At 37.5% G+C, this 27,968-nt stretch overlaps 1 protein-coding gene and 1 pseudogene across 3 annotated transcripts in view; both read left to right on the plus strand.

Annotated features, from left to right (window-relative positions):
• Nucleotides 1-27,968, plus strand: part of LOC129765802 (aminopeptidase N) — a 77,048-nt gene that overhangs the window by 31,506 nt on the left and 17,574 nt on the right. For all 3 annotated transcript variants that reach the window (XM_055766236.1, XM_055766248.1, XM_055766239.1), the window contains 2 exons: nucleotides 19,864-20,023; nucleotides 20,488-20,772. In XM_055766236.1, the coding sequence (XP_055622211.1) occupies nucleotides 19,864-20,023; nucleotides 20,488-20,772 (445 nt within the window). The remainder of the gene's footprint in view (nucleotides 1-19,863; nucleotides 20,024-20,487; nucleotides 20,773-27,968) is intronic.
• LOC129763882 (U4 spliceosomal RNA) lies at nucleotides 15,744-15,905 on the plus strand (annotated as a pseudogene).

The raw sequence follows: 27,968 nt of genomic DNA on the forward strand, positions 1-27,968 counted from the left end.
GGTTGAGATTTTTCAATTGCTCGATAGTTAGTTTCATGACATATATTATTTTCTTCAATATAAAAAAATGTTATGGAGTGCCGAAATCGATGTGTTCGATTTTCGATTTTCAATTTGTACCCCAATATGTTCCCGACAGACGTAATCCTACGTCAAAAATAAATTTAAACAATTCGGAAAATCAACAAAAACAACAATTTGAGCTGAACCTTCAGAAACATGTGATATGCGTGACACGCATCATCAGAAATTCAAACCCACACGCATGTTTCATTGTACAGTCCCGTGTTCTCATTACTGTCTGTCTGCTTTGCGAATTGACCAATCAGAAGGTGGGATTTTCGTTCGAATAATGCTTGAGATTTTTAAGTTGTTTGATAGTTTCAAAAATTTTCTTCGTTGTTAGAAATTGTTATGGACTTAACAAATCGATTGATGTAAAAGTATCGTTGATCCATCAGGAAATGACTGATCTATAGCGTTCGAATTCGGACAATTTGAGCGACGCTACCGATTTTCTTTATTTGTGTCCGCTTGTGATAACATTATTTCGAGAACCTCAAGCGCACAAAATCATGGCGTTCACCTGGTGAATAGTTTTATTGGAAAAGAGTCCACAATTTTTCTGAGAGATGAACTACATGTCAATATCGTCGACGGGGGAAGTGTGCGGAGGGGGCCAACCGCCCCCGGGTGCACGATTTTAAGGGTGCAGGATGAACCGAATTTGTATGAAGAAATTGGATGAATCGATTGGGGTGCAAATCAACTCTTCCGCCCGGGTGCAAAAGCTTCACTCGACGCCACTGCCACATGTTAATAATAGGGATTGCATTACCGTGCCAAAAGTTGGTTTTACAAAAAGTTGGTTAATCTCGATCGGATCTCATTAACAAAGTTTCCAAAAGAGGAAAACGCCCGTTCAAAGTCCAGTACCATTGTCATGTATTTGTCTCTGATCCCTTTTACGGAAACTCTAATTCGAGGGTTTTCATCTATCCGTTTATAGACGTTCAGTTTGGGCTGGACGATGTTACCTTTGTTTGTTGCAATTGTCGTTAAAATTTTTCCTTGATGCTCAACTGTTCTGCAGGTTCCGCATCGCCAAGTGGATTTTTTTCCCTCCTGTTGTCGAGCTACAGAATAAATATCATCATCATCAAATTTGATCAAGTCAAGATCAATTTCAAATCAGGGTTGCCATAATAAAATCTGTGTTTTCGACCTGAAAAAATCTTTTTGTATGTATGGATAGGGTAAATGATCTTGGTTTGTCCAATTTGGGGTGTTTTTACGCAACTAGTAAATGCAAATCGATTTTTCTTCATGAAAATCACACATAATCGATACGAGTTTGGGTTTGTTGAAAAGCCCCAAGTCTCTAATTGCTAATACTACCATAAGGTGTTGAAATTATTCAAACTTTTATGTTTTTTAACGATTTTCCTTAAAGAAGAATTATGATCATGGTTTGACCACCTCTGATCATGGTTTGCCCAAAAAAATGATCATGGTTTGTCCGGTTTTAGAAATCTCCATTTTTGAATGAAAACATTCGAATTCACAATTAGATGTTTCATTTATCATTGCTTGAGTTTACTGTCATCATATTGATTCATTCATAATTTAGGCTTTCTTCAGAATATTGCCTTTTCTTGGGCATTTTAGAAGGGTTCACCTCAACACAATCAACACAGAAAAACCATACTTCTGCTATGCGCGAAGCACACCATAAACAAACATAAACAAACTGCAGCGCTCCAAGCGGTTGCCATAGAAATCATGTGGACAAAACAACATTATTGAATTGGACAACTCATGATCAGAATTGAGTTCATCAAAATGCGTTAATTTAATGGTTTAGCTATGTAAATCCGATACAAATGGTGAGTAAGCATGATGTTTACAATATTTATAAGTGTTGTAATCCAGAAAAGGTCTGAATACGTCATCTGGTGATCGATTAAAAGTTAGCTCGAATGAGGGGCGCATTGACACAAATAGAAGTTGTATTTTATAATCCTTTAAAACATGTGATTTCGTAAAAATACACTATCAAACTACTATAAATCATGTAAAAGGCAATTTCATTTATATGTTTCGAAACATTCGAAGGCCTTATTTGACACAGGAGCGCTGAAATAGAGCATTCAAAAAAGTGGGCAAACCATGATCATATTTTCGACTGGACAAACCAAGATCATTTACCCTATCTGTATTGTATTTATAAGTCTAATTTTTAGCCATAATTTGAGCTTTAGTTATTATACGATGTTTAAGGTAACCACGTAGCGCTAGTAAACATATACATTGTAGTAAAACACAATGCTTCATTGAGGTGTAATGAAAGTTTAAACAGTTGCATTTTTTCATGCTTGTTTGCATTGCGCAACGTAAATACTCTTATTATAACATATTCTTGAGCACACACAAAAATGTAAGGCTTGCAATGGTAGCTTGCAGATTCAAAAACTAATTAACTGTCAACGAATGAAAAGGGGACATTTAATTGGCATGAAACCATGTGTTCAGGATAAGGACAGGTTCTGATAGAAACTTTTATGCTACATAAATTAATCGGTATGTTTTCATTTATATCAACATTTTTTGAACAGTTCGTTGAACATCCGCAGACGTGCGTTCAACGACGGATTCCAGTGAGAGCAAGCTTGTTGCAGATAATTTCAGAATTTTCAATAATTTGAGCTCTACTATTTGTTGAATTGAGTTGAACTCAATGCAACTCGATAGATCTATGGAATGTATCTTTCATCTGAAACTTATTTTCATCAAAACTTCGAACAACAATAGCTAAAATTTTCAAGATTCCCAGTTCGGTAGACTCATCAATTATGATTGAAGAGTCCGAATTTTCAATTTTCTCCAAAGGAATAGTTTTCAATGTTCGGATTGTTAGAATCCCTAACCACGTTGGCTGCCTCATTTGTGTAGACCGCAATGTCTGTTCCTAACATTGACTATACCGATTGTTCCGTGTTAAAGAAACGCCTTGCAATCTGAACAAATGTTTGAAACACTGCAACTCCACTGCAACGCCATTTGAGAACATTTGGCAATTTTATAATTATCTATACAGTATTAGATGATTAGGGAGTGTTCAAATCGATTGCATTATATATATCGACATCTCGTAAATTCATCAAGAATTTTCGTGAAGTGATCGGACAAAATTATTCAAATTCATTGAATAAAAATAATTGTTGTATAAAATTGGAACCTTATCTTTAAAAATCTGTAAATTCTGTATGAAATCCTGAAAATCTGTAATCTATATCTACAGATTCTGGGTTTTAGAAAGTCTAAAAAAAATCTGTATAAATACAGATTATTCAGTAGATTTAGAAATCCTGTTTCAAATGCCTGTTTGATCAATGCAGTCCGTGAGGTTTGATAGAGGACATCAAAGTCATCATTAACTGTGTCACGACCTCGAGCAAAATGATTATTCATATATGGGAATAAATCTGCGTATACGAAACGTCTTTCTGCAATCCTTCCAATCAGGGCTTCAAGCAGCTGCTACGAAATTTCTGATGGTTGCTCCGATAGCTGTTCTAGTACAAATTGCAATCTGACGTAAGCTTCATAAAGCTGCATTTCTTCCGCAACAGCAGTTTAACAGCGACCAGAACTGGTTCCAGGGCATCAACCAATTCCTTTATCGCTGTCAGTTCTTCATCGCTGAAACTTATCTTGTGTTCGTTTTCAGACCGAACAGCGATTTTTGAACTGAAGTTCGGAGGTCGTAGAATCGGCGGAACACTGTAGGTTGTGATTTTCCGATCTTAAAGGGTGTGTCACATCAAATTGCATCACGGAAAAACGCTGTAGAAATTCGTCCAGTAGACCGATCCTTTTGAAAATTTTAGACAGTAAAATAAAAACTATTAAACAACTTTTGGCATTTTCTTTTTATTCATACTTCGAGCCCAAGCCCGTATGCTCGCACCTTCCTCTCTACCCCGTCCATAAGGTTCTGTACAACGTCAGGTTGTAGTTTTTTTTGAACAGAAATCCATTTTCTCTTGAAGTCCGCCTCCGATTTGGCAACTTTTGGGTTCTTCCGGAGGGCCTGCTTCATAATCGCCCAATATTTCTCTATTGGGCGAAGCTCCGGCGCGTTGAGCGGGTTCATTTCCTTTGGCACGAAGGTGACCCCGTTGGCCTCGTACCACTCCAACACGTCCTTTGAATAGTGGCACGAAGCGAGATCCGGCCAGAAGATGGTCGGACCCTCGTGCTGCTTCAATAGTGGTAGTAAGCGCTTCTGTAGACACTCCTTAAGGTAAACCTGCCCGTTTACCGTGCCGGTCATCACAAAGGGGGCGCTCCGCTTTCCGCAAGAGCAGATCACTTGCCACACCATGTACTTTTTGGCAAACTTGGATAGTTTCTGCTTGCGAATCTCCTCCGGAACGCTGAATTTGTCCTCTGCGGAGAAGAACAACAGGCCCGGCAGCTGACAAAAGTCCGCTTTGACGTAGGTTTCGTCGTCCATTACCAGGCAATGCGGCTTCGTCAGCATTTCGGTGTACAGCTTCCGGGCTCGCGTCTTCCCCACCATGTTTTGCCTTTCGTCGCGGTTAGGAGCCTTCTGAACCTTGTATGTACGCAAGCCCTCCCGCTGCTTGGTCCGCTGGACGAATGAACTTGACAAATTCAGCTTATTGGCGACATCCCGGACCGAACTTCTCGGATCACGTCTAAACTGCTTAACTACGCGCTTGTTATCTTTTCACTGACGGAGCATCCATTTTTGCCGTTCTTCACCTTCCGGTCGATGGTTAGGTTCTCGAAGTATCGTTTTAGTACTCTGCTGACCGTGGATTGGACGATTCCCAGCATCTTACCGATGTCCCGATGTGACAACTCCGGATTCTCGAAATGAGTGCACAGGATTAATTCACGACGCTATTTTTCGTTCGACGACATTTTTCCAAATTTACGAAAAATTTACAGTAAAGCATGGCCAACGTGATCTATACACTCTTATCTGATTATAAGCGAAAGCTGAAGATATAATTCCTAAAAATTAAATTTCTACAGCGTTCCGTGATGCAATTTTGGTGTAAAAATGAAAATTACCGAAATTACCGGTTAATGATTGTTAAATTACCGGTAATTCGGTAATGGAAAATGACACGGTATTACCGGTAAAACCGGTTAACAATCCCTAGTAAATAATCAAACGGGGATTACTTAAAAACAGAAAATATGTTGATGTTCTCCTGGAAATTGTGTTTTCTTCACCGAAAAAACTGCACAATCCCAACTTGCACACCTGGAATGCCCTATACTTTCCTGTTAAACATAGTCCTTCGTTGTGAAATCATCGAAGAAAGGAACACGATTTTATGTTTATCTATCTCATGAATATACATATAAATCAGAGATACATTGAAATAAACATGACATTGAACATTGAACGGCTCGCGAAAGAGGAAGAAAAGGCACGATAGGGCCCCGCTTTAACTTATGTTCGTGCAAACCTACCGTGGCCAACAATACCTCTGCGTCAGTCTGATAAGCATCTTGCGCTATTTTTTGCGGGTGACATCATCGTGTAAATCGATCTACACTATTTAAATTTACTCTACACCCATGTCTGGGAGGTTCTGTTGTATGTTATTTGCCAATTGCTAGACCAACATTTCGCACGCTCTCTCGCGGCGGAGAGTGAGTGTCGCGATGCAAATTGTGGTCTCACGTGGTATTACGTGATACGATACTATTACACGGTGATTAGTTCAAGGCATGCCGGCTTCTAGAGGATCATCCTACGCAAAACGGGGTGAAACGTTGCTTGAAAACAACTTTGTTTTCGCTCCAACTGGTCACGGAGCAGGCAGGCAGGGAGGAAGTGCGTGCCACCTGATGCGTTATCAACGAATTAGAGAGTGACCGAATGTGTGAAGCGTAACACCCACGCGCTCACACGCGTATCTCTTTTGGACAAAATTATTTTTGAGGCAACAGACGCTCATTCATAAAATCTACAAACAACGACGTGAAGTTTTCCGCACAGCACAAGCTGCGACAGCATGCATTATTCAATTCATTGCCAACGGTAGTTTTCTGACTAAATATGTTTACATTGTATTTGCGATTATGGCATAGTGTTTCCCACTTGTTTGTAGCTTCGTCGGAGGCAAATAATGCCAGATTGTCACAGGAATTGATTTGTACACCCCCAAATGCAGTTTGTGCATTGACCATTTGGTACATTTTTGGAAGCTGACTGACAGCTGCTTTCTCCTTAACGCGCACACACTCGCCCCCTGTTCATACAAATTCAAGAAACGTGTCAACATTAATTGTCCCCTTCGACACCATCATCACCGGGTGCAATTGGGAACCCACCCAGTAGCACACTTTTCGCCACTTTGCTAATGAATCAACAGCAATAAATGTGAAATTGATTATTAACACCATCGCGAGAGGGGTTTTCGTTCCAAGCCACTCAGCATCCAGCAATGCAGGACCAGTTAAATGAACGAGATCGTTACTAATAGCTTCCTTATTGCCTCCAATAAAAGCTGATGCGAGTTTGTGTGTATACATAATGGTACACATTTTGTAAAAAAAAGTGTAATAATATCAGTTGCGACGGGTTGCGATTGGGAGTCACTTGACCATGAACAGCGCGAGCTAGAGGTCGATGAATGAACTAAATTGACCCGATCGGTCGGCGCCAAATTCGGCTGTTTGTTAACACAATTATTTATTAGAATAGAACGAGTCTTCAAATGCATAGTTTCTTTGAATAATAAAACGTGTGCATCTAAAACATCGATAGTCGTTTGTCCCAATTCGAAACGGTCGACTGACATGCGGTAAACAACATTTCTATTTTTAATATACAATTGTAGGATGCATCGATTTGAGGCAACCCGAAGGATGGATGACGAAGATCGCTGAGCTGCCGATCTACGCGCGGGCGTATAGAGTCGAAAATATTTTTCTTAGCGCATACTTGAGTTTATAGAGGTGGATGAAATATATGTTTTCCCTATTTCGAAATATTGCTTCGAATCTCGCGCAATCAAAATAGAAGCTTCCTACCAAAAACTGAAACTAGTTCCGGAATTGCTATCAATATAAATATAATTTATTGGATCATTTGAATTTACTTGAAATCAATTGCGTGTCACATCACATAAAGAAGCCCATTCATTGCAAGATTGTAACTGTTGAGGTAGGCACAACATTTCTCTCGTTGCTATAAATACAAACTCTCGCGCATCTATAGATGCGAGAATTCGGTAACCTTGTTCTGCGACTGCGACTTCGATCGCTCTGAACCGTTCTTGAAAATATAAGGTGTTAATTGGAATGTAACGCAGCGAAACACTGTCCCGAGCTCGCTCTTATGGCGCCCGTTCTACTGTGCTATTTAACGCCAAAAAACATGATGTCATCGTACGGTGTAAGTATCCGTGGCGTGGGTTGAAGATGAGCACAACCATTGCTTCTGAATTCGTCTAGGTTATTACAGAAGCCGCGCGACGGCGTGAACTTGAGCCATGTTTATTTACATGTACGATATGAATTCAAATTAGACAGTTGACTCATATCGAAACGTATCGTGCGAAATCGTTTTCACTCGTTTGCTCTCACGTACGCACAGTGTTTGTCGGAAAAACTGTGCCTGTACTGATTGGCGAATTTTAACAAACCATATTAATGAACTAAAAAAAAATCCGTTCATATTTTATTGGAATGGTTCACGCAAACAAGAAGTAAAGGGTGGAACGATCATAATTTAGTCGATGAAAAATGCGCGTAGTTTGTTTATTCTACCCTCCATTGACGCCATTGTTATCCCGGACAACAAAGCTCGAATTAACGAAAATTAGTTGATCGATCGAAATGTTACCAACAAGTCTTTCACGATTTATCACTCATCCTGCTAACGACCTGATGACAGCGACAGTGAGGCTTTCCAAATGGCCCTTCTCCAGGCACATGGCATGTCCTATTTATTATTTCTCATTTGCTTTATATCTGTTCGTTAGCGCATGCACTATGCACTATGCTCTCATCGTGTGTACATCCTTATACAGCCATTCCATGCCAAACCGATATAGTGATTCTAAGATTTTCGCGAAAAGTGGTAGTTTTGTTCTATATCGCAAAACATCAGACCCGTATTTTTAATTTTTTCAGTAGGGTGACCAATTCCATTCTAGGGTTGTCCGAAGCTGAGGATTTTTCGCATAACATATGTCGAAACCAGAGAGGTGTTTTTTTGTTTTTAAGTTATGATTTTTCAAAGTTAACCGATGGTCCAAAAAACAGTTTTCACTTATTTCCAAAAATGACTTTCTTCAAAAATTTATTACTTTTGAATTACTGGACCGATTCAGATGATCGAAACATCAAATTAAAGCCAATTAGCTAGCCTGACAAATTTGCCAATTAATTGAATTCTAGTCGCATACATCCAGTCTAGTCGCATATAAAGATTGAACGAAAACTGGTAACATGTTAACTTCGAAAAATCATAAATTAAAAACGAAAAATAATACATCTCTGATTTTTGGATATGTGTTTTTAGGATATTTTAGGTATTTCATTGCCCATTATATCATTGATCATTTTTCATTAATATGTATATTTTCAATCTAATATTATATTATATCCTATATGTTAACAATTTAGTAAACTCCTGGGTCAAATCTCATCGCAATTTATTCCATTCAGCTATTAATGAGACAACGATCGGAAGACCGGACTGAGAACATTCTACAATTCAGCATCATATAATTTTACTATCCTTTTTTTCAGCAAATACCACATACATTAAGTAACAGAATAGTAATAGTAATAGTAATAGTAATAGTAATAGTAATAGTAATAGTAATAGTAATAGTAATAGTAATAGTAATAGTAATAGTAATAGTAATAGTAATAGTAATAGTAATAGTAATAGTAATAGTAATAGTAATAGTAATAGTAATAGTAATAGTAATAGTAATAGTAATAGTAATAGTAATAGTAATAGTAATAGTAATAGTAATAGTAATAGTAATAGTAATAGTAATAGTAATAGTAATAGTAATAGTAATAGTAATAGTAATAGTAATAGTAATAGTAATAGTAATAGTAATAGTAAAAATAATAACAAGCTACGCCAGCAACACTTGCTGAGTGTATCCTATGGCTTACCTTCCGTACTAACACAATCCTAAATTCCCGAGACATTTATGAGAGGTCGTAGAGTTCTCTGCATCTCTCTTAAGTAAATGTCGAACTAACATTCCTTCCCTTTCCTTAGCAGTTGGAAGGACGTGGCCAGGACAATTCATAACTGTTGGAGAAAACATACCTTCATCTAAGAGATATTACTAATCATCAGCAACGGATGGAGGCTAGTTTTTTAACATTACAGTTCTGAATTCGTACCACCTAATATTGTGCAACTAGCTCAATGCTAATGCTAATGCTAATGCTAAAGGGTGTGTCACATCAAATTGCATCACGGAAAAAACGCTGTAGAAATTTAATTTTTAGGAATTATATCTTCAGCTTTCGCTTATAATCAGATAAGAGTGTATAGATCACGTTGGCCATGCTTCACTGTCAATTCGTAAATTTGGAAAAATGTCTTCGAACGAAAAAGAGCGTCATGAATTAATCCTGTGCACTCATTTCGAGAATCCGGAGTTGTCACATCGCGACATCGGTAAGATGCTGGGAATCGTCCAATCCACGGTCAGCAGAGTACTAAAACGATACTTCGAGAACCTAACCATCGACCGGAAGGTGAAGAACGGCAAAAATGGATGCTCCGTCAGTAAAAAAGATCACAAGCGCGTAGTTAAGCAGTTTAGACGTGATCCGAGAAGTTCGGTCCGGGATGTCGCCAATAAGCTGAATTTGTCAAGTTCATTCGTCCAGCGGACCAAGCAGCGGGAGGGCCTGCGTACATACAAGGTTCAGAAGGCTCCTAACCGCGACGAAATGCAAAACATGGTGGGGAAGACGCGAGCCCGAAAGCTGTACACCGAAATGCTGACGAAGCCGCATTGCCTGGTAATGGACGACGAAACCTACGTCAAAGCGGACTTTCGTCAGCTGCCAGGCCTGTTGTTCTTCTCCGCAGAGGACAAATTCAGCGTTCCGGAGGAGATTCGCAAGCAGAAACTATCCAAGTTTGCCAAAAGTACATGGTGTGGCAAGCGATCTGCTCTTGCGGAAAGCGGAGCGCCCCCTTCGTGATGACCGGCACGGTAAACGGCAGCTTTACCTTAAGGAGTGCCTACAGAAGCGCTTACTACCACTATTGAAGCAGCACGAGGGCCCGACCATCTTCTGGCCGGATCTCGCTTCGTGCCACTATTCAAAGGACGTGTTGGAGTGGTACGAAGCCAACGGGGTCACCTTCGTGCCAAAGGAAATGAACCCGCCCAACGCGCCGGAGCTTCGCCCAATAGAGAAATATTGGGCGATTATGAAGCAGGCCCTCCGGAAGAACCCAAAAGTTGTCAAATCGGAGGCGGACTTCAAGAGAAAATGGATTTCTGTTCAAAAAAAACTACAACCTGACGTTGTACAGAACCTTATGGACGGGGTAAAAAGGAAGGTGCGAGCATACGGGCTTGGGCTCGAAGTATGAATAAAAAGAAAATGCCAAAAGTTATTTAATAGTTTTTATTTTACTGTCTAAAAGTCTACTGGGCGAATTTCTACAGCGTTTTTTCCGTGATGCAATTAGATGTGACACACCCTTTAGTAATAATAATAGTAATAGTAATAGTAATAGTAATAGTAATAGTAATAGTAATAGTAATAGTAATAGTAATAGTAATAGTAATAGTAATAGTAATAGTAATAGTAATAGTAATAGTAATAGTAATAGTAATAGTAATAGTAATAGTAATAGTAATAGTAATAGTAATAGTAATAGTAATAGTAATAGTAATAGTAATAGTAATAGTAATAGTAATAGTAATAGTAATAGTAATAGTAATAGTAATAGTAATAGTAATAGTAATAGTAATAGTAATAGTAATAGTAATAGTAATAGTAATAGTAATAGTAATAGTAATAGTAATAGTAATAGTAATAGTAATAGTAATAGTAATAGTAATAGTAATAGTAATAGTAATAGTAATAGTAATAGTAATAGTAATAGTAATAGTAATAGTAATAGTAATAGTAATAGTAATAGTAATAGTTATAGTTATAGTTATAGTTATAGTTATAGTTATAGTTATAGTTATAGTTATAGTTATAGTTATAGTTATAGTTATAGTTATAGTTATAGTTATAGTTATAGTTATAGTTATAGTTATAGTTATAGTTATAGTTATAGTTATAGTTATAGTTATAGTTATAGTTATAGTTATAGTTATAGTTATAGTTATAGTTATAGTTATAGTTATAGTTATAGTTATAGTTATAGTTATAGTTATAGTTATAGTTATAGTTATAGTTATAGTTATAGTTATAGTTATAGTTATAGTTATAGTTATAGTTATAGTTATAGTTATAGTTATAGTTATAGTTATAGTTATAGTTATAGTTATAGTTATAGTTATAGTTATAGTTATAGTTATAGTTATAGTTATAGTTATAGTTATAGTTATAGTTATAGTTATAGTTATAGTTATAGTTATAGTTATAGTTATAGTTATAGTTATAGTTATAGTTATAGTTTTAGTAATAGTAATAGTAATAGTTATAGTAATAGTAATAGTAAAAATAATAACAAGCTACGCCAGTAACACTTGCTGAGTGTATCCTATGGCTTACCTTCCGTACTAACACAATCCTAAATTCCCGAGACATTTATGAGAGGTCGTAGAGTTCTCTGCATCTCTCTTAAGTAAATGTCGAACTAACATTCCTTCTCTTTCCTTAGCAGTTGCAAGGACGTGGCCAGGACAATTCATAACTGTTGGAGAAAACATACCTTCATCTAAGAGATATTACTAATCATCAGCAACGGATGGAGGCTAGTTTTTTAACATTACAGTTCTGAATTCGTACCACCTACGATATTGTGCAACTAGCTCAATGCTAATGCTAATGCTAAATAATCTCTGATTTTTGGATATGTTCAGGCTTTCAAGCTTGAACATATCCAAAAAAGAAAAAGTATAAAAAAATATGGCATCCTTGGTCCCGAAACCATGTAAACTACAAAAAAAACTAATACAATCAATAAGTACGAAATAGAAATCCATTTTTTTTTTTCGCAAGTCTAATATTTTTCAAAAAAGATAGCCAATTAGAAAGGCTTTAACTTTATGTATCGATCATCTGAATCGGTCCCATAGTTACCTTCACTTGATTTATTTTAAACTCACTGTTGAAAAAAAACAATATTTATTCGAAGTTTATTGTGAATACATAAACATAAATGAAACATAGCTATTATTGAATTGAATGCATGGTGAAAATAAAAACATTTTTCATTTGGAATTCTTTTTGAATTATTTTTAAGCAATTGTTTATTTTTCTTCCTCATCTTGGATTTCGGTTTGAGGATTCCGATGCTTTGCCTTGGAGCGCTGTTGTGGGGTACGAAGAGACAGACGATGGTTCTTCATGAAGCTTGGATCCCAATCTCTTCCTGCAACTTGGTTAAATTCATGCTGGAGGTTATTGGTTTTCGCAAAATCAAACGCCAGACGACGTAAATATTTGAGACGCATATCATAGAAAGCTTTGTCCAGTGCTCTGCAGTGGTCGGCCAGATCCTCAGACTGCTCACTCGTAAATACTTGTATGAGCCGCCCTAGCAGAAGTGGAAATGTCAATAGAAGAAAATTCAAATAATAAATCATTCACTGATATGAACCTCTTCCTCAGAGCTGATTCAGAAATATCGAGGTTTGCCGCAATCCGACGCTTCGAGACTCCCTCCCGAAGCCTCTGTCGGGCCATTTGAGCATCTCTGGAGTGCATTTCTTTAAATCAGTTATCTTCTTGTGAGTTCCGTTAAAAATTTGGTTGAAAACATTTTATAATATTTTTTTCAGAGCAAAACTCTGGTGCGAACTTTTGCCCCACAGCCACTGCGCACCTCTGCATAACCCACAAGCAATTTTTGAACTAATCGAATTTTTAAAAAAAGGTTTTGAACTTTTTTACGAATACGCACTATCATCTACTATAGGATGAAGGATTCCTTGACAGTGTAGTTTCGAACTTTCCAGTTATTTTAGGTAAGTTAATCGTCGTCTCCAAAACTGAAAAAATTAGATCGAAACATCGCAAAACTCTTTTTACCTCATAACTTTTTGCCACTTTAAAAAAATGTATCTTGTTTATATGTTTGAGTTAATGGTGTAATAATGTATCAAACGAATACACTGTTGTCGAAATTTCAAGCTCGTTTGTTTCAAAAAGGCCAATGCGCACTTTTGCCCCGTGCGCACCTTTTCCCCACACTACTCTACAGATGTAGGAATGGTGTGGTGCAAAAATACAGAAGCACTCTACCAGACGAAAGAAAATCGACGAACGAAATCGCTCCACTGTGTGCGATACCTGTCTTCAATTCTTCCTTTTTATCGAGCAAAAGAGCTGTGTCTGTTGTCAACATTGAGAAAGACTGCTGTCTGCTAGCTGGAGCGAGACTGTGACTTGAATGAAATTTCTCAGTTCATTTGCATCTAGCCTTGAAAAATAAAAAAGATTTGGAAAACTAAACTAAACTCTTGGCCTTGAGAAGAGCCATTGGGATGAGCTCGCAGCCGTCTGGGCGCTCGCTAATTGGATGACTGATGAATCGGAAATGCTGTGTTATATCATTTGGTGGGTTCATGTCTTTCGGTACACAATCCACATAATGAGCTGCATATTATTCCTGCCGCAAGTGGAGTGACAGACGGGTCATAAATCAGGTACTTCAAAATGAATTTCGACAGCTTCTTCCATCTGAAACTGTCTCCCACGGCAAACTTATCCTTACCCGTGAAATATTCCTGTTCCAGCAACTGCTTAGAATCCGTTTTGATATAAGTATCATAATAAATGACGCAATACCGATGTTTCTCTGGCAGCTTCGTGTAGTTTGCAGGCGCGCGTTTTGCCACCAATTTGGCTTGTGGTCCGTTTCTGAAACCTTCAGAGGGTCCTTAAGACGGTCGAATGTCGAATGTATATATTCATTAATTTTCCCAAGGTGCGATGCTACAATCCTTTCGCGAACGGTTTGCTGATTTTATTTCATCTCGACCGAAATCTTGTTGATAACTGCAAAACTGAACCGAAGTGAGGAAACACTCTAAAGAGAAACTGGACAAAATTTGATTAATTTCGGTCAATTATGAAAAAAGTTACGTCAGCTTGAAAGGGTTGCAATACTTATCGACTCACCCTTTACAGTGATCTCGTCGACTTTGTTCATCAGTTTCGAACTGTAAAATAAACGGCAGATTTTTATTTTTTTTTCATTTTGTACCTCAACATGTTCCCGATGTACGTAATCCTACGTCAAAACATTTTTTTTCTTCAAAACAAAATACAAAAAAAAAATTATGAACCATAAGTTCATTTGCTGATGGATTTTCGAGGGCTTAACAACTTCGAAACAAGAAGATGAAAATGATTTTTTTCTTTTTCCTTGTTCTTCAGCCAGAATCATTTTCGATTGTGAGTATTCTCTACTCACATTGAAACATCGATTCTTCAACTTTGTTTTTGTTTTTTGCTGTCGTTTCATTTGAATTTGAATACAAACGTTTTCACTTGAAGATTGAAACTGCTCCAATCCATCATCGATTGAATGGGTTATGTGTCAGTTTCAGTTTGTCATGTAAAATGACGATCGTTGCTTTCAATTGAATGTTTCATTCGTTTTCATTTCTCCAAACTGGGTTTTTCGCGGTCTTTCCAAAAAAAAAAGTGGAATTGAACACGGCATATGAGGGTATATTAGTCTTACAGCCATCGCCAGCAACTGTTGGCATACTGCACAACCTTCCAGATCGTCATTTTCATTACTTTCAGTGAATTCGTTTCGAACTCGAATGAAATTTTCGTTTAGATATAATACACGTTCATTTTCATTTGACGATTTGATAACTTCGCTTCAGTGTGAAGATTGAAAAAAATAAACCGTGAAATGAAACAAAGTTGTTCAGAGGTCAAGTGATATTCTTTTCATTGAGCGTGAAGAGATAGTAGCATTATTTTCAGCCTGTATGAGTTTGCAGCGAATTGGAAGGCGATAGACTCATTAGAGTGTGACGATGTGTCAATTGAAGCGGAATTGTAAGGCTCTGGTTATGATTCGTGAACAATTTGAGTTTCTTATAAAAATCAGGATATAGCATTTGATATGAAAAATAAATCAGCACGCCCCAAAAACATCTCAAATTCAGGACATGTCCTGCTAAACCAGGACAGACGGTATCCTTAACATGAATGGGATTGCAAACAAGCAGAAGTTTTGGTATTGGTCATGTGCCGATCCAAGGGAACCCAAATTACCGTATTTACACTATCCAAAGGTATATGGTTTTGGTAATCCAGTTACACCGTTTCAGAATTTGAGCTCGATTCAGCGTGGCTTTTTTATCGCAATCACTGATCGAATCTTTTCCGTGATTTTGCTTGTAAACTTTGTATCGAGCAAAACAGTTGTGCGTGAAATCAGCATGAGGAAAGACTGATGATTTCTTGCTAGTTGGAGCGAGACTGAGTATTCGACATCACGAATAGCTCATCTATACCCGATAAATTATAAACACAGATAGGTAAGGACAAGCTTTGCGCAGTGGCGATATCGTAACCAATGAGGTTTTACCGAGGTGCGATTATTGCTAGTTGAAAAAAAGGTAAGGACAGAAATGCACTGAACAAATGAGTATGTTTCCAATCTTTGTCAATTTAAATCATTGATGGATTAGAGACTCGTTATGTATAAAATATCAAACGACTCTAAGAGAATTTCCAATTCGTTTGGTATGCAAATCATCAGCATCCGTTGACAGCAAAAATAGTTCAAACATTTAAAAAAAAACGTGACATATTTTCCTGAATATTCTTTATATCTCCTTAATTGCCAGAGATTCAGAGGGGCAATAATAAAAAAATCTTGTTCATGTTGATTGCAGGAATTATAATTAATGAGATAAAAAAGTGAACAAATAATCAAATATTTTCGAAAAAGGAAAAAAAAAATTCTAGAATATTTCTAGAATATTAATAGGATAAAAAGGTGAACAAATAATCAAATATTTTCGAAAAGGGAAAATAAATTTCTAGAATATAAGGAATCGGCGATGCTTACTGATTATATTTCGTGTATGCTTGGTATTATTACAACAGCTGAAAGGATTTTTATACGATTTTCATACGAATTGTTAAACAGAACTTTGATCTTAACAAATTCTATGATGAAAATCATAATCTCCTTCGCAATGTCTCCCCAGCATTTAAATATTCCTTCGTTGTATAGAGCAAAGCAGGTACATCTAAGTATGTTTGATTGGTTGTTTTTATTGTCGATTTTATTTACTCAACAAAATTCTTGAAAAAACATTATATCGCTTTATTTTTCGTCTTGGTTTGACTTGAAACGTTTTTATACCTGAACTTTTTGGTCAGCTTAGTTATGCCTAGAATATCAACATGGACAATTCGGCTTGATGTTTTCTTTCTAAAAGCTGGAAATAAACAATTTTTTTTTGTGTTTTGTGTATATATATATATATATATATATATATATATATATATATATATATATATATATATATATAAATGGATTTCTGTCTGTCTGATTCTTATGGACTCGGAAACTACTGAACCGATCAACATGAAAATTGGTATGTAGGGGTTTTTTGCTCGGGGAAGGTTTTCGTGATAGTTTGAGACCCCTCCCCCCTCTCTAAGGTGGGGCTGCCATACAAATTAAACACAATTTTCTACATTACTCGGGATGAAACCAAATCAGGCATATTGAGATTTTAGGACGCAATAAATGTTTCTATGGGGGTTTGACACTCCACCCCTGTCTCTAAGGGAGGGCTGCCATACAAATAAAACACAAATTTCCGCATTACTCGAGAATTAATCAAGCAAATGAAACCAAATTAGGCATGTTGAGGTTTTAGGGTACATTAAATATTTCTATGGTGGTTAGACTCTCCACGCCCTTCTCTAAGGGGGGCTGCCATACGAATGAAACACAAATTTCTGCATTACTCGAGAATTATTCAAGCAAATGGAACCAAACTAAGCATATTGAGGTTTTAGGGTGCAATAAATGTTTCTAAGATGGTTAGACTTTCCACCCACCTCTCTAGACTGTCGTACAAATGAAACACAAACTTCTGCATAACTCGAAAGCTAATCAAGAACAATTTTGGATGTGAGGGTTTTTGGGTATGAGAGATGTTTCTATAATGGTATGACAAAACCCCCCCCCCCCCAAACCTTCTCTGGAATGGAGAGGGTCCCATAAAAATATTACGCATTTTTCAACCAAAAATATTCCAGCCAAACATGACAATTGAAACTTTTCGGAAAACTCTGAAGGAAAAAGGGAAAGTTCGGAGAAAATTAAATTCCCATATGTTCTACAATTACATTACAAGTGCTGTTAGTCCATTTTATGTTTGCGCTAGCGAAATTGATCTTTGTTCGATGCTGGAAATGGATTTTCATGTGATGAAACGCACTACTATATCTTCTTTTATCTATACCAAAAAAAAGGATCGCCAGATGTGTTGATAAGAGCAGAACTCGAGGAAGGAATTGTCCGATTCAGGGCTGTCTTTATTCTATCATATTTTCTGTATAAAACATTTATTCCATGTAACGGGGAAACATGTAATGTACAAGTGGTTGAAAAGTCTTAAACGAGAATTGTGTCTGAAAATAATCTGTAATTATAATGAGTTTTGTTAGAAATACTAGGAATTTTATAGTAAAATGTAAATTCAACGGAGACGAATAGAAGATCAATCAACGAACAGTTCTGCGATTGGACCCATGAACTTGCTCATAGTAAGAAAACGTAAATGTTTGAAGGTACTAATAACAAAAAACAAAATTTTGGCTGGACGAAGTTTGCCGGGTCAGTTAGTTATGCATAAGAAATCGTTTTATGAAGAAAAGCGAAAATTTTCAAAAAGTACTATGGGACAACTATGCGTAGAACAGCAGTATAGGAGTATCAACTATACTTGTTTTCGCTTTCTGAAGCAGTGAACGAAACCTCAAAACCTGTGAAAATTATCTTCAGAATTCTTATAATATTTGGAAACCTTAAGGTGAAGGTGGAAGCTAGCCACAAATGGCTGCCACAATGGTGCTCATTTTTTTCATCTCCCTCCCTCACCCCTCGCCCGAAAATCAATAATTTTGCAAATAGTGTGAGGAAAATGATCGTTTACGCACACTTCCCATCAAATAATATCAACCAAACATTAATCGATTACTCACAGGATATTAAATTTTCATCTGCTGTCGCACTGTATAGTGAAAAACGTCGGAAAACTCGAGCTAGTGCTCTGATAGTTAAATTTTCATGTTTCAATTTTCGGCAATGGTTTTGTTTGTATTGGTGAAAGCATCGTTATTTTTCCGACACTGATGCCAGACAACATCATCGAAACAGCTATAAAATGCTCAAACTCAATAAAATGTTATTCCTGAGTCATAGCGTTTCAAGTCATGAAAATCAACAGAATAAAATTAATTCAATTATTATTTTTACGTTTATTGGGTCTATAATGTAAGTTTTAGCAACTTTAACATTGGGTGAGAAAATTGTATTGCAGAGCTCGGAACACTGCCACGGCTGCCTATGCTTTCAAAAATAGTAAACGGAAAAGTATTACATTCAATCAAAATGCCTCGGCCAACGAAGAGGAGGGTTAAGGATCTCCAACGTGAATATATGTGAAAACAATACGATCACCGAAAGAAAATATTAAGGAATTATCAACATCGAGTTACTATGCGGAAGAACTTGTTAATACCAAAAGAGCCCCAATTCGCATGTGTTATAAATTTGCTCATGTTACGCTCGCGTATAATCAGAATTTTACTTCATATGCAAATGCACCTTCTCTATATATGTATATCTGCAATTGTTCATCGGAACATATCGTTCATACATTTTATTTTAGTATTGAATTGTTTTTTTTTTTTTCAAATGTATACAAAGACTCGTGTCAATGAAGTGCCACACAGTCTGATAAGTGAATTGATCTATTTACGTGTGCTTTGCTCTTCTCTCACAAAAACTATTACCCCATTTTTACACGTAGGTTTACCTATACCACTACAATGGCTAGCTTCCACCTTCACCTTAACATTTTGCGTATTTCATGTAAAGTTGTTGCCGCTCAAAATTTCAAACTTAATGAAAGACCTTTGATCTTTAACAGTCACAGTACACACGACCCAAAATAAGCTAGAGTTATTAAATCCACCTGTTGCGTACGAGATCCGAAAAAAGCTCATTTGCAACTAGGGTTATTTGCTTCAATTTAAAAAAAAATCAGGTGACTGAACTCTTCTTGGTAGAATTCTAATTTGCATGTATTGAACGTTATCATTTCTATTTTACTAACATTGTACACTTAAAATGTCATATTCATATAACAGTTAATAAATTAACCTCCATCCAGAGCACCTATCCGGATACCACCGGGTCCACAGCTTGCGACTTTGAAGCAGGTTTTAAAACACGGATGCTCAGACATTGAACTTTAGTTATAATCAAACAAGCACCGTGTTCAGATGTATCCATACTAACGCCATCCGAACCGGCTTCTCTCGATTTTTTACCGTTATTCCATCCGACCGAATAAACTGCAACAAGTTTTTAACTTTGTGTATACTTTTTTTTCGCCAATTTTTCACGCTATTTAGGAGGTCAGCTGAAAACAAAAAACGGCCAAAAGTATATCATCAATAGCTCCCACCGTGGCAAATACGTCCCGAGCTGGTGCTGGTATTTCACCTTATTTCTAGTCACTGCACTGATGCTACTCTCGATTGTTCTGTTGGTGCTCCTGATTAATCAGCAACGGTGAGTAATTTTCTATTTTTACGAACATTTCGTGGTGTCGTCGCGCCTTCATTCATGAACCACAACACGTGAGTAAGTCTCTAACCGCCTTCTGCCGGTGGTGGCACCTGCTTTTGGCACTTTACTTAACCCGATGGCGTTTAAAGCAATGTTATTAAGCGATGCCTCTTTTAGCACATGATTTAATGCACGCATTGGATTTTATTCGATTCTGCTTCGAGTCAAATTTTTTTGTACCTCACAGCGTGGGTTGGCTGGAAACATGTAACAGCTGAATCATTCACCTAATTATGCACAAATCGAAGCATCGTTTAAATTCAAACTGCCAATCCCCCCAATAATTTAATACGACTTACGTGCTCAAAGTTTTTAATACACCTTTTTAACGGTTCGGGGAGAACCTGTTCGGGTCTCTGTGTCAGCCATGAACTTGGTTTTACAACAGCATAAATTTTTCGTTTCAGATTATGCGTTTCGGAAAATGGCCACGCCATGGCAAATGCGTCCTCCACAGTTCTGACGGGATCGGTTTCAAATTCCTTGATTAGCAATGGACGCAGAGAGGAACCTGCCAGCGGACAGACGAAAAAATGTTCGCACGATCCCCGACTGAACACAAACCCGCAAGAGGTGCCACGGATACGTAACGATGATTACATCGATGATGACGATAGCAGTTTCGGAGCAAAGGACGAAGACGAGGAGGATGTTATCCTGCGTAGCGAAGGATGGATTCCGTTGCACTACAGGTAAGTGTGAAACAACAGCAAACACCCAGTTCAAAGGCCTCGAGGCACACATTAGTGCTTCCCGGGGCTAAATATAAACTCACCGTGGAACTGCTTCACGCCTCTGTATAAACAAAATTAATAGCGTTTGACCGGAGTTTGTTGACCCGTTGATCGTTCCCGTTAGTTCCGAGTTCGCTCGGGGGTACGAGATCTCCCCTAATTTCGCTTGTTTCACGCGATTTCAGACTCTCGATGCGCCTATATGTGAATGCAAAGCATCGATAATATTCAACGTTACAAATAAAATAACGTACGATTCTATTGAGCATTTCCAAATGAAATCGACAAATGACAAAACATGAGTATTTTTTATTCGAACGGAAGTTTGCATTCCGTTTGGGTTGGAGAGAATATGAGTTTTCCACAGCATTTGGAATTTTTTGACTTTTGAAAAGAGCGTATCGATTTTAGTAAGAGAAATCTATGACGTAAATTTCTCAAAAACTATGAGTCGTACCGAAATAGTGTCTTAGAAAAAGTTATAGAGTGTTGATGTCCAAACCAAGGCACCTCTATATATACCAGGTGAAACAATCATATGAAATGCACTTTCAGCCATATTGGAATTGCTGTCGGTATTGTTTACAAACAGCTGCCGGCGGCTCCCTACAAACTGCCACGACGCTTATTCGAACTATGCGTACTATGTTCGGCTTTCGCGAATTTATGTGAAAAAGAAGGGATGATTTTGTAGAATTTCATTCTCATCCAGTTCATCCACTACTCTCGCATGTGAAAATGCAATAATGGCGTATCCTAGCAATAACAGAACCAAGGCGCCTAGAAGTATATACTAAGGTGGGCCAACTTGCTAAAACCACTCTTCAGCCATCTTGGAAGTCTACTGTGTTTTGTTTGTAAACAAAACACAATACGCTATTGCCGAAGCTCGCTCGTGATCAGTCTGTCTCTTTCACGCTACAAGCAAATAATTCCCCTTCTACTTTCTTCCGTGCTGTTTTCATATACCGCTCCCCTAACCAACTTAGTGACGAAACGGCCTCACCTAGTACCGTAGACCCGTCTTGAACAGAACAAACAACCGCCGCTCCACAAACCGTAATCCCCTTCTTATTGAAGTGATGATGTTGCTTCACCTGTTATACATTTATACAAGCGCCTTGGTTCAAACGTGAAAAAATATACACTGAGAAAAAAAATACTACTTTTTTTTTTATTTTTTTCATATAAAATAGAAGTCATGTAGAAAATTTTAAAAAAAAGTTCAAGATGGTAGAACTATCTTTGACGAACTTTGTGGAACATCGAATTCTTGTATGTCAACAATCATTTTTAGGCACAAATTATGAATTCTGATGTGGTTTAAAATAAAAAAATCTCTTTACCAATCTTCTCTAAGTGCAGCCATTCTCGATATATTCTGGAAAATCTTTTCTAATTTATTATCTTTTTCTATTTCGATTTTTTCTTAAATTTATATGTGCTTTTTTTCATGTACAAAAGAAGTTATGTAGAAAATTTAAAATAAAGAGTCCAAGATGGTAAAACTATTTTGGACTAATTTTGTGGAACATCGATTTTTTATAAATTTTAGAAAAATGGAATTTTTGTATGTTAACAATTATTTTTAAGCACAAATTATGAATTCTGATGTGATTCAAAACAAAAAAGCTCTGTCTGTCATGAAATCATGAAATTTTATGAATTTGCTTATAGTTTTTAACAACTTTTCCAAATACATCATTATGGTAAAAATATATGTTTAGGAGTTACGTTGAAAAAACATTTGAAGACATGTGGGTTAATACAAAACGTAGCGATGATGTTTTTCAACGTAACTCCTAAACATATATTTTTACGATAATGATGTATTTGGAAAAGTTGTTGAAAATTACAAGCAAAGTCATAAAATTTCATGAACATGGCGGTATAAAACGACCTATCAAAAGAGCGTACCTATCTTCTATACATATAAAAATGGATTTCTGTCTGTCTGTCTGATTCTTATGGACTCGGAAACTACTGAACCGATCGACATGAAAATTAGTGTGTAGGGGGTTTTTGGGGTCGGGAAAGGTTCTTATGATAGTTCGAGACTCCTCCCCCTCTCTAAGGGGGGACGGTCTGCCATACAAATGAAACACAAATTTCTGCATTACTCGAGAATTAATCAAGCAAATGAAACGAAATTTGGCATGTGGAGATTTTAGGGGGCAATAAATGATTCTGTGGTGGTTAGATACTTCTCCCCCCTCTTTCAGGGGACGGGTGCCATACAAATGAAACATAAATTTCTGCATTACTCGAGAATTAATCAATCAAATGAAACGAAATTTGGCATGTGGAGATTTTAGGGGGCAATAAATGATTCTGTGGTGGTTAGATACTTCTCCCCCCTCTTTCAGGGGAGGGGTGCCATACAAATGAAACATAAATTTCTGCATTACTCGAGAATTAATCAAGCAAATGAAACGAAATTTGGCATGTGGAGATTTTAGGGGGCAATAAATGATTCTGTGGTGGTTAGATACTTCTCCCCCCTCTTTCAGGGGAGGGGTGCCATACAAATGAAACATAAATTTCTGCATTACTCGAGAATTAATCAAGCAAATGAAACGAAATTTGGCATGTGGAGATTTTAGGGGGCAATAAATGATTCTGTGGTGGTTAGATACTTCTCCCCCCTCTTTCAGGGGAGGAGTGCCATACAAATGAAACATAAATTTCTGCATTACTCGAGAATTAATCAAGCAAATGAAACGAAATTTGGCATGTGGAGATTTTAGGGGGCAATAAATGATTCTGTGGTGGTTAGATACTACTCCCCCCTCTTTCAGGGGAGGGGTGCCATACAAATGAAACATAAATTTCTGCATTACTCGAGAATTAATCAAGCAAATGAAACGAAATTTGGCATGTGGAGATTTTAGGGGGCAATAAATGATTCTGTGGTGGTTAGATACTTCTCCCCCCTCTTTCAGGGGAGGGGTGCCATACAAATGAAACATAAATTTCTGCATTACTCGAGAATTAATCAAGCAAATGAAACGAAATTTGGCATGTGGAGATTTTAGGGGGCAATAAATGATTCTGTGGTGGTTAGATACTTCTCCCCCCTCTTTCAGGGGAGGGGTGCCATACAAATGAAACATAAATTTCTGCATTACTCGAGAATTAATCAAGCAAATGAAACGAAATTTGGCATGTGGAGATTTTAGGGGGCAATAAATGATTCTGTGGTGGTTAGATACTTCTCCCCCCTCTTTCAGGGGAGGGGTGCCATACAAATGAAACATAAATTTCTGCATTACTCGAGAATTAATCAAGCAAATGAAACGAAATTTGGCATGTGGAGATTTTAGGGGGCAATAAATGATTCTGTGGTGGTTAGATACTTCTCCCCCCTCTTTCAGGGGAGGGGTGCCATACAAATGAAACATAAATTTCTGCATTACTCGAGAATTAATCAAGCAAATGAAACGAAATTTGGCATGTGGAGATTTTAGGGGGCAATAAATGATTCTGTGGTGGTTAGATACTTCTCCCCCCTCTTTCAGGGGAGGGGTGCCATACAAATGAAACATAAATTTCTGCATTACTCGAGAATTAATCAAGCAAATGAAACGAAATTTGGCATGTGGAGATTTTAGGGGGCAATAAATGATTCTGTGGTGGTTAGATACTTCTCCCCCCTCTTTCAGGGGAGGGGTGCCATACAAATGAAACATAAATTTCTGCATTACTCGAGAATTAATCAAGCAAATGAAACGAAATTTGGCATGTGGAGATTTTAGGGGGCAATAAATGATTCTGTGGTGGTTAGATACTTCTCCCCCCTCTTTCAGGGGAGGGGTGCCATACAAATGAAACATAAATTTCTGCATTACTCGAGAATTAATCAAGCAAATGAAACGAAATTTGGCATGTGGAGATTTTAGGGGGCAATAAATGATTCTGTGGTATCCGGGTCAGCTAGTTTACTATAAAAAAGACAGTAAATTAGAAATATTTTTCTAAATATCTTTAAAATGGTCGCATTTAGAAGGGGATTGATGCGGAGCTTTTTGTTTTAAATCACATCAGGATTCATAATTTGTGGCTAAAAATGATTGTGAACATACAAAAATTCGAAGTTTCTAAAATTCATAAAAATTCGATGTTCCACAAAGTTCATCTAGAATAGTTTTACCATCTTGGACTCATTTTTTAAATTTTCTACATGCATTTTTTTTATTTGCAAAAATTTAAAAATACATATTTTAGATATTGCAAAATGAAGTTTTTTTTGTAATTAAAAAAATGTACTAATTTTTTTTCTCAGTGTATATTTTTTCATGTTTTAACATCAATACTCTGTAACGCATTCTGAGACACTATTTCGGTACGACTCATAATTTTTAAGATATAAATTATCAAAGATTTCTCTTTCTAAAATCTATACGCTTTTTTCAAAAGTTACACTTGAGTCAAAAAATTACCAAATGCTGTGGAAAACTCGTATTTTCTCCAACCCAAACGGAATACAAACTTTTGTTCGAATCAAAAATACTCATGTTTTGTCATTTGTCGATTTCATTTGGAATTGCTCATATGTGAATGCAAAGCATCGATAATATCCAACGTTACAAACAAATTAACGAACGATTCAATTACGAAATTCATTACAGAGGAGTCAATGAGCCAACAATTTGCTGTTAATCAATGGCCAAATGGGATACTTTGGTGGGCGTGAGAGCGTTCCAATAAGTGTTAAGAAGCATAATGAACGCAGCTGCAATGAATGCAAGTTCCATTACTCGTCATGATTAATTACGCTGATTTCCCCCACTGATCCGCCCAACTAGGGCGATGAGCGTTCTCCATGATCGAGATATCTTCTCGAGGCAGTGCCCCCCACGCACACACACACACACACACACACGCACGAGTCATTCAAAGGCGTAACGCCTAATTTAAGAAGCTATGCACTTGGGGGGAAGTGACATAATGGAATTATATAATTGTTCATTATACTTAGAGTTATATCTATGAGGCGGATCAAACTGTTTTATCTCATTTATCACATAGACCTCCCTTTTTCATATATCGCAAGTAGCTGTTGGTGCCGACCCTTGCATATTTTGAATTAATCGAGATCTCTTAACTGATCGAAAACATGTAAATACAGGCACTACCTGGAGGGAACGGAATTCACTGCCTTTTTTGAAGTTGCAAGCAAAATGCCGACGAACGGCTCTCGAATATGCATTTGAAGTTTTGACAAGTGTACAAGTATCACTTCCCTCTAATGCAAATATTAGCTTTGAGCACAGAGAATGTACCGAACATGGTCCAATTAGCGCACATTGAGGCTCCTCTCTTGTACGCGCGTATGATACGATGATGTCATATCAACTCCGGGCTTGACGAAAAGGCCGCCAAAGCCCGGCAATGGCTGTCTCTCGATGGTGTGAATGGACAAGGCACCCATCACTTACGGACTAGTTTACGAGTTCCACGCTTTTGTTTACACTACTTATAGTAAATGGGTTCCCCTCCAGCGATAGTGGAAGAGTATATTGCTGTTGGCGCTATTCAGACAAAATAATTCAAACAAATAGCTTCATTTTCTGAACTAAGTTCGGGAAAGTGACTGAGCGAATTGTCTGTTACTAATATGTTGCCGTTGTTTGATTATCATTGCATTCGTACGGAGATGAATCACGAGCGTAAATTTCGATGTTTTTACTAGAAATACACGGATACAATGTTTTGATTATGAACCAAACATTAATACATTACTCAACTGAACAAACACGTTTTAACGTAGGAATTCCTTTTTCAATTTCTGCACCGGGGTGTAAGTGCAAAGTTTCGAGAACGAGAGCGTCCCAATTGGAGTGCAAGGTTTTGAACGTTGATACCCTGTCGCCGGCTGAAACGAGTGGTATGAGAATCACTTCATTCGAAAGATAAAATGTCCAAAGCAGCACTTCTATTATCTAATTTTTACGAACGCCGCAATCGATCGATGATTCGAATTGTTGGGAACGGGGCAATTATTTGCGCTGGGTATTTCCGAGGGGGAATCGATTCCTCATTTGAGCATTGATCATTCTTTTCCGGCTAAGCGAAGTGGTATGATAATCACTTTATTCGAAAGATTAAATGTTCAAGAGTTACAGTTAGGGCCTTGCAATTTCACTTCAATTGACACATCGTCCCTCAATAATGAGCCTATCGCCTTTCAATTTCATGCATACTCATGTTGGCTGAAAATAGTGCTACTCTCTCTTCGCGCCTCATAAAGAGAATATCGTTTCACTTTCATACACCCAAACTAGCGTTGGCAGAAAACATTTTATCTTTGACAGAAATGATGCCATTTAATGTGCTGGAGAGTCAACTGCGCAAATAATGAGCTGTTTTAAAAGCTTAAAAATGGTTCGAATGTATGCGTGCAGACATCTCTTTCTGTTTTCTTTTCTCATTTCATTTGGGATTGTGCCAAAAAAAGTCCATACGACGTGTCAATGGGGATCGAACCAAGGCCGGCTGGAATGCAAAGCTATTTTACACGACCACGCTATCCACATGGCTAATGATGCTTCAGCAGGTTTTCAGCAAATACGTAATAATATTGCACCTTATTATAAAATGAAATTGGGAAGTGTTTTCTAAGAGTTAAAAAGGAGCGCATGAAGGAGAACAATATCTATCTCGGTCTGGGCCGTGTTTGTGGCAAAGTATGCGGAAATCTTATTTGTCTTTTGTTTCGCGCGCTCGTATAAATCTTATAAAGGGTGTGTCACATCAAATTGCATCACGGAAAAAACGCTGTAGAAATTCGCCCAGTAGACCGATCCTTTTGACAATTTTAGACAGTAAAATAAAAACTATTAAACAACTTTTGGCATTTTCTTTTTATTCATACTTCGAGCCCAAGCCCGTATGCTCGCACCTTCCTCTTTACCCCGTCCATAAGGTTCTGTACAACGTCAGGTTGTAGTTTTTTTGAACAGAAATCCATTTTCTCTTGAAGTCCGCCTCCGATTTGACAACTTTTGGGTTCTTCCGGAGGGCCTGCTTCATAATCGCCCAATATTTCTCTATTGGGCGAAGCTCCGGCGCGTTGGGCGGGTTCATTTCCTTTGGCACGAAGGTGACCCCGTTGGCTTCGTACCACTCCAACACGTCCTTTGAATAGTGGCACG

The sequence above is a fragment of the Toxorhynchites rutilus genome, chromosome 1, assembly GCF_029784135.1.
Source record: "Toxorhynchites rutilus septentrionalis strain SRP chromosome 1, ASM2978413v1, whole genome shotgun sequence".
NCBI classification, from domain to species: domain Eukaryota; kingdom Metazoa; phylum Arthropoda; class Insecta; order Diptera; family Culicidae; genus Toxorhynchites; species Toxorhynchites rutilus.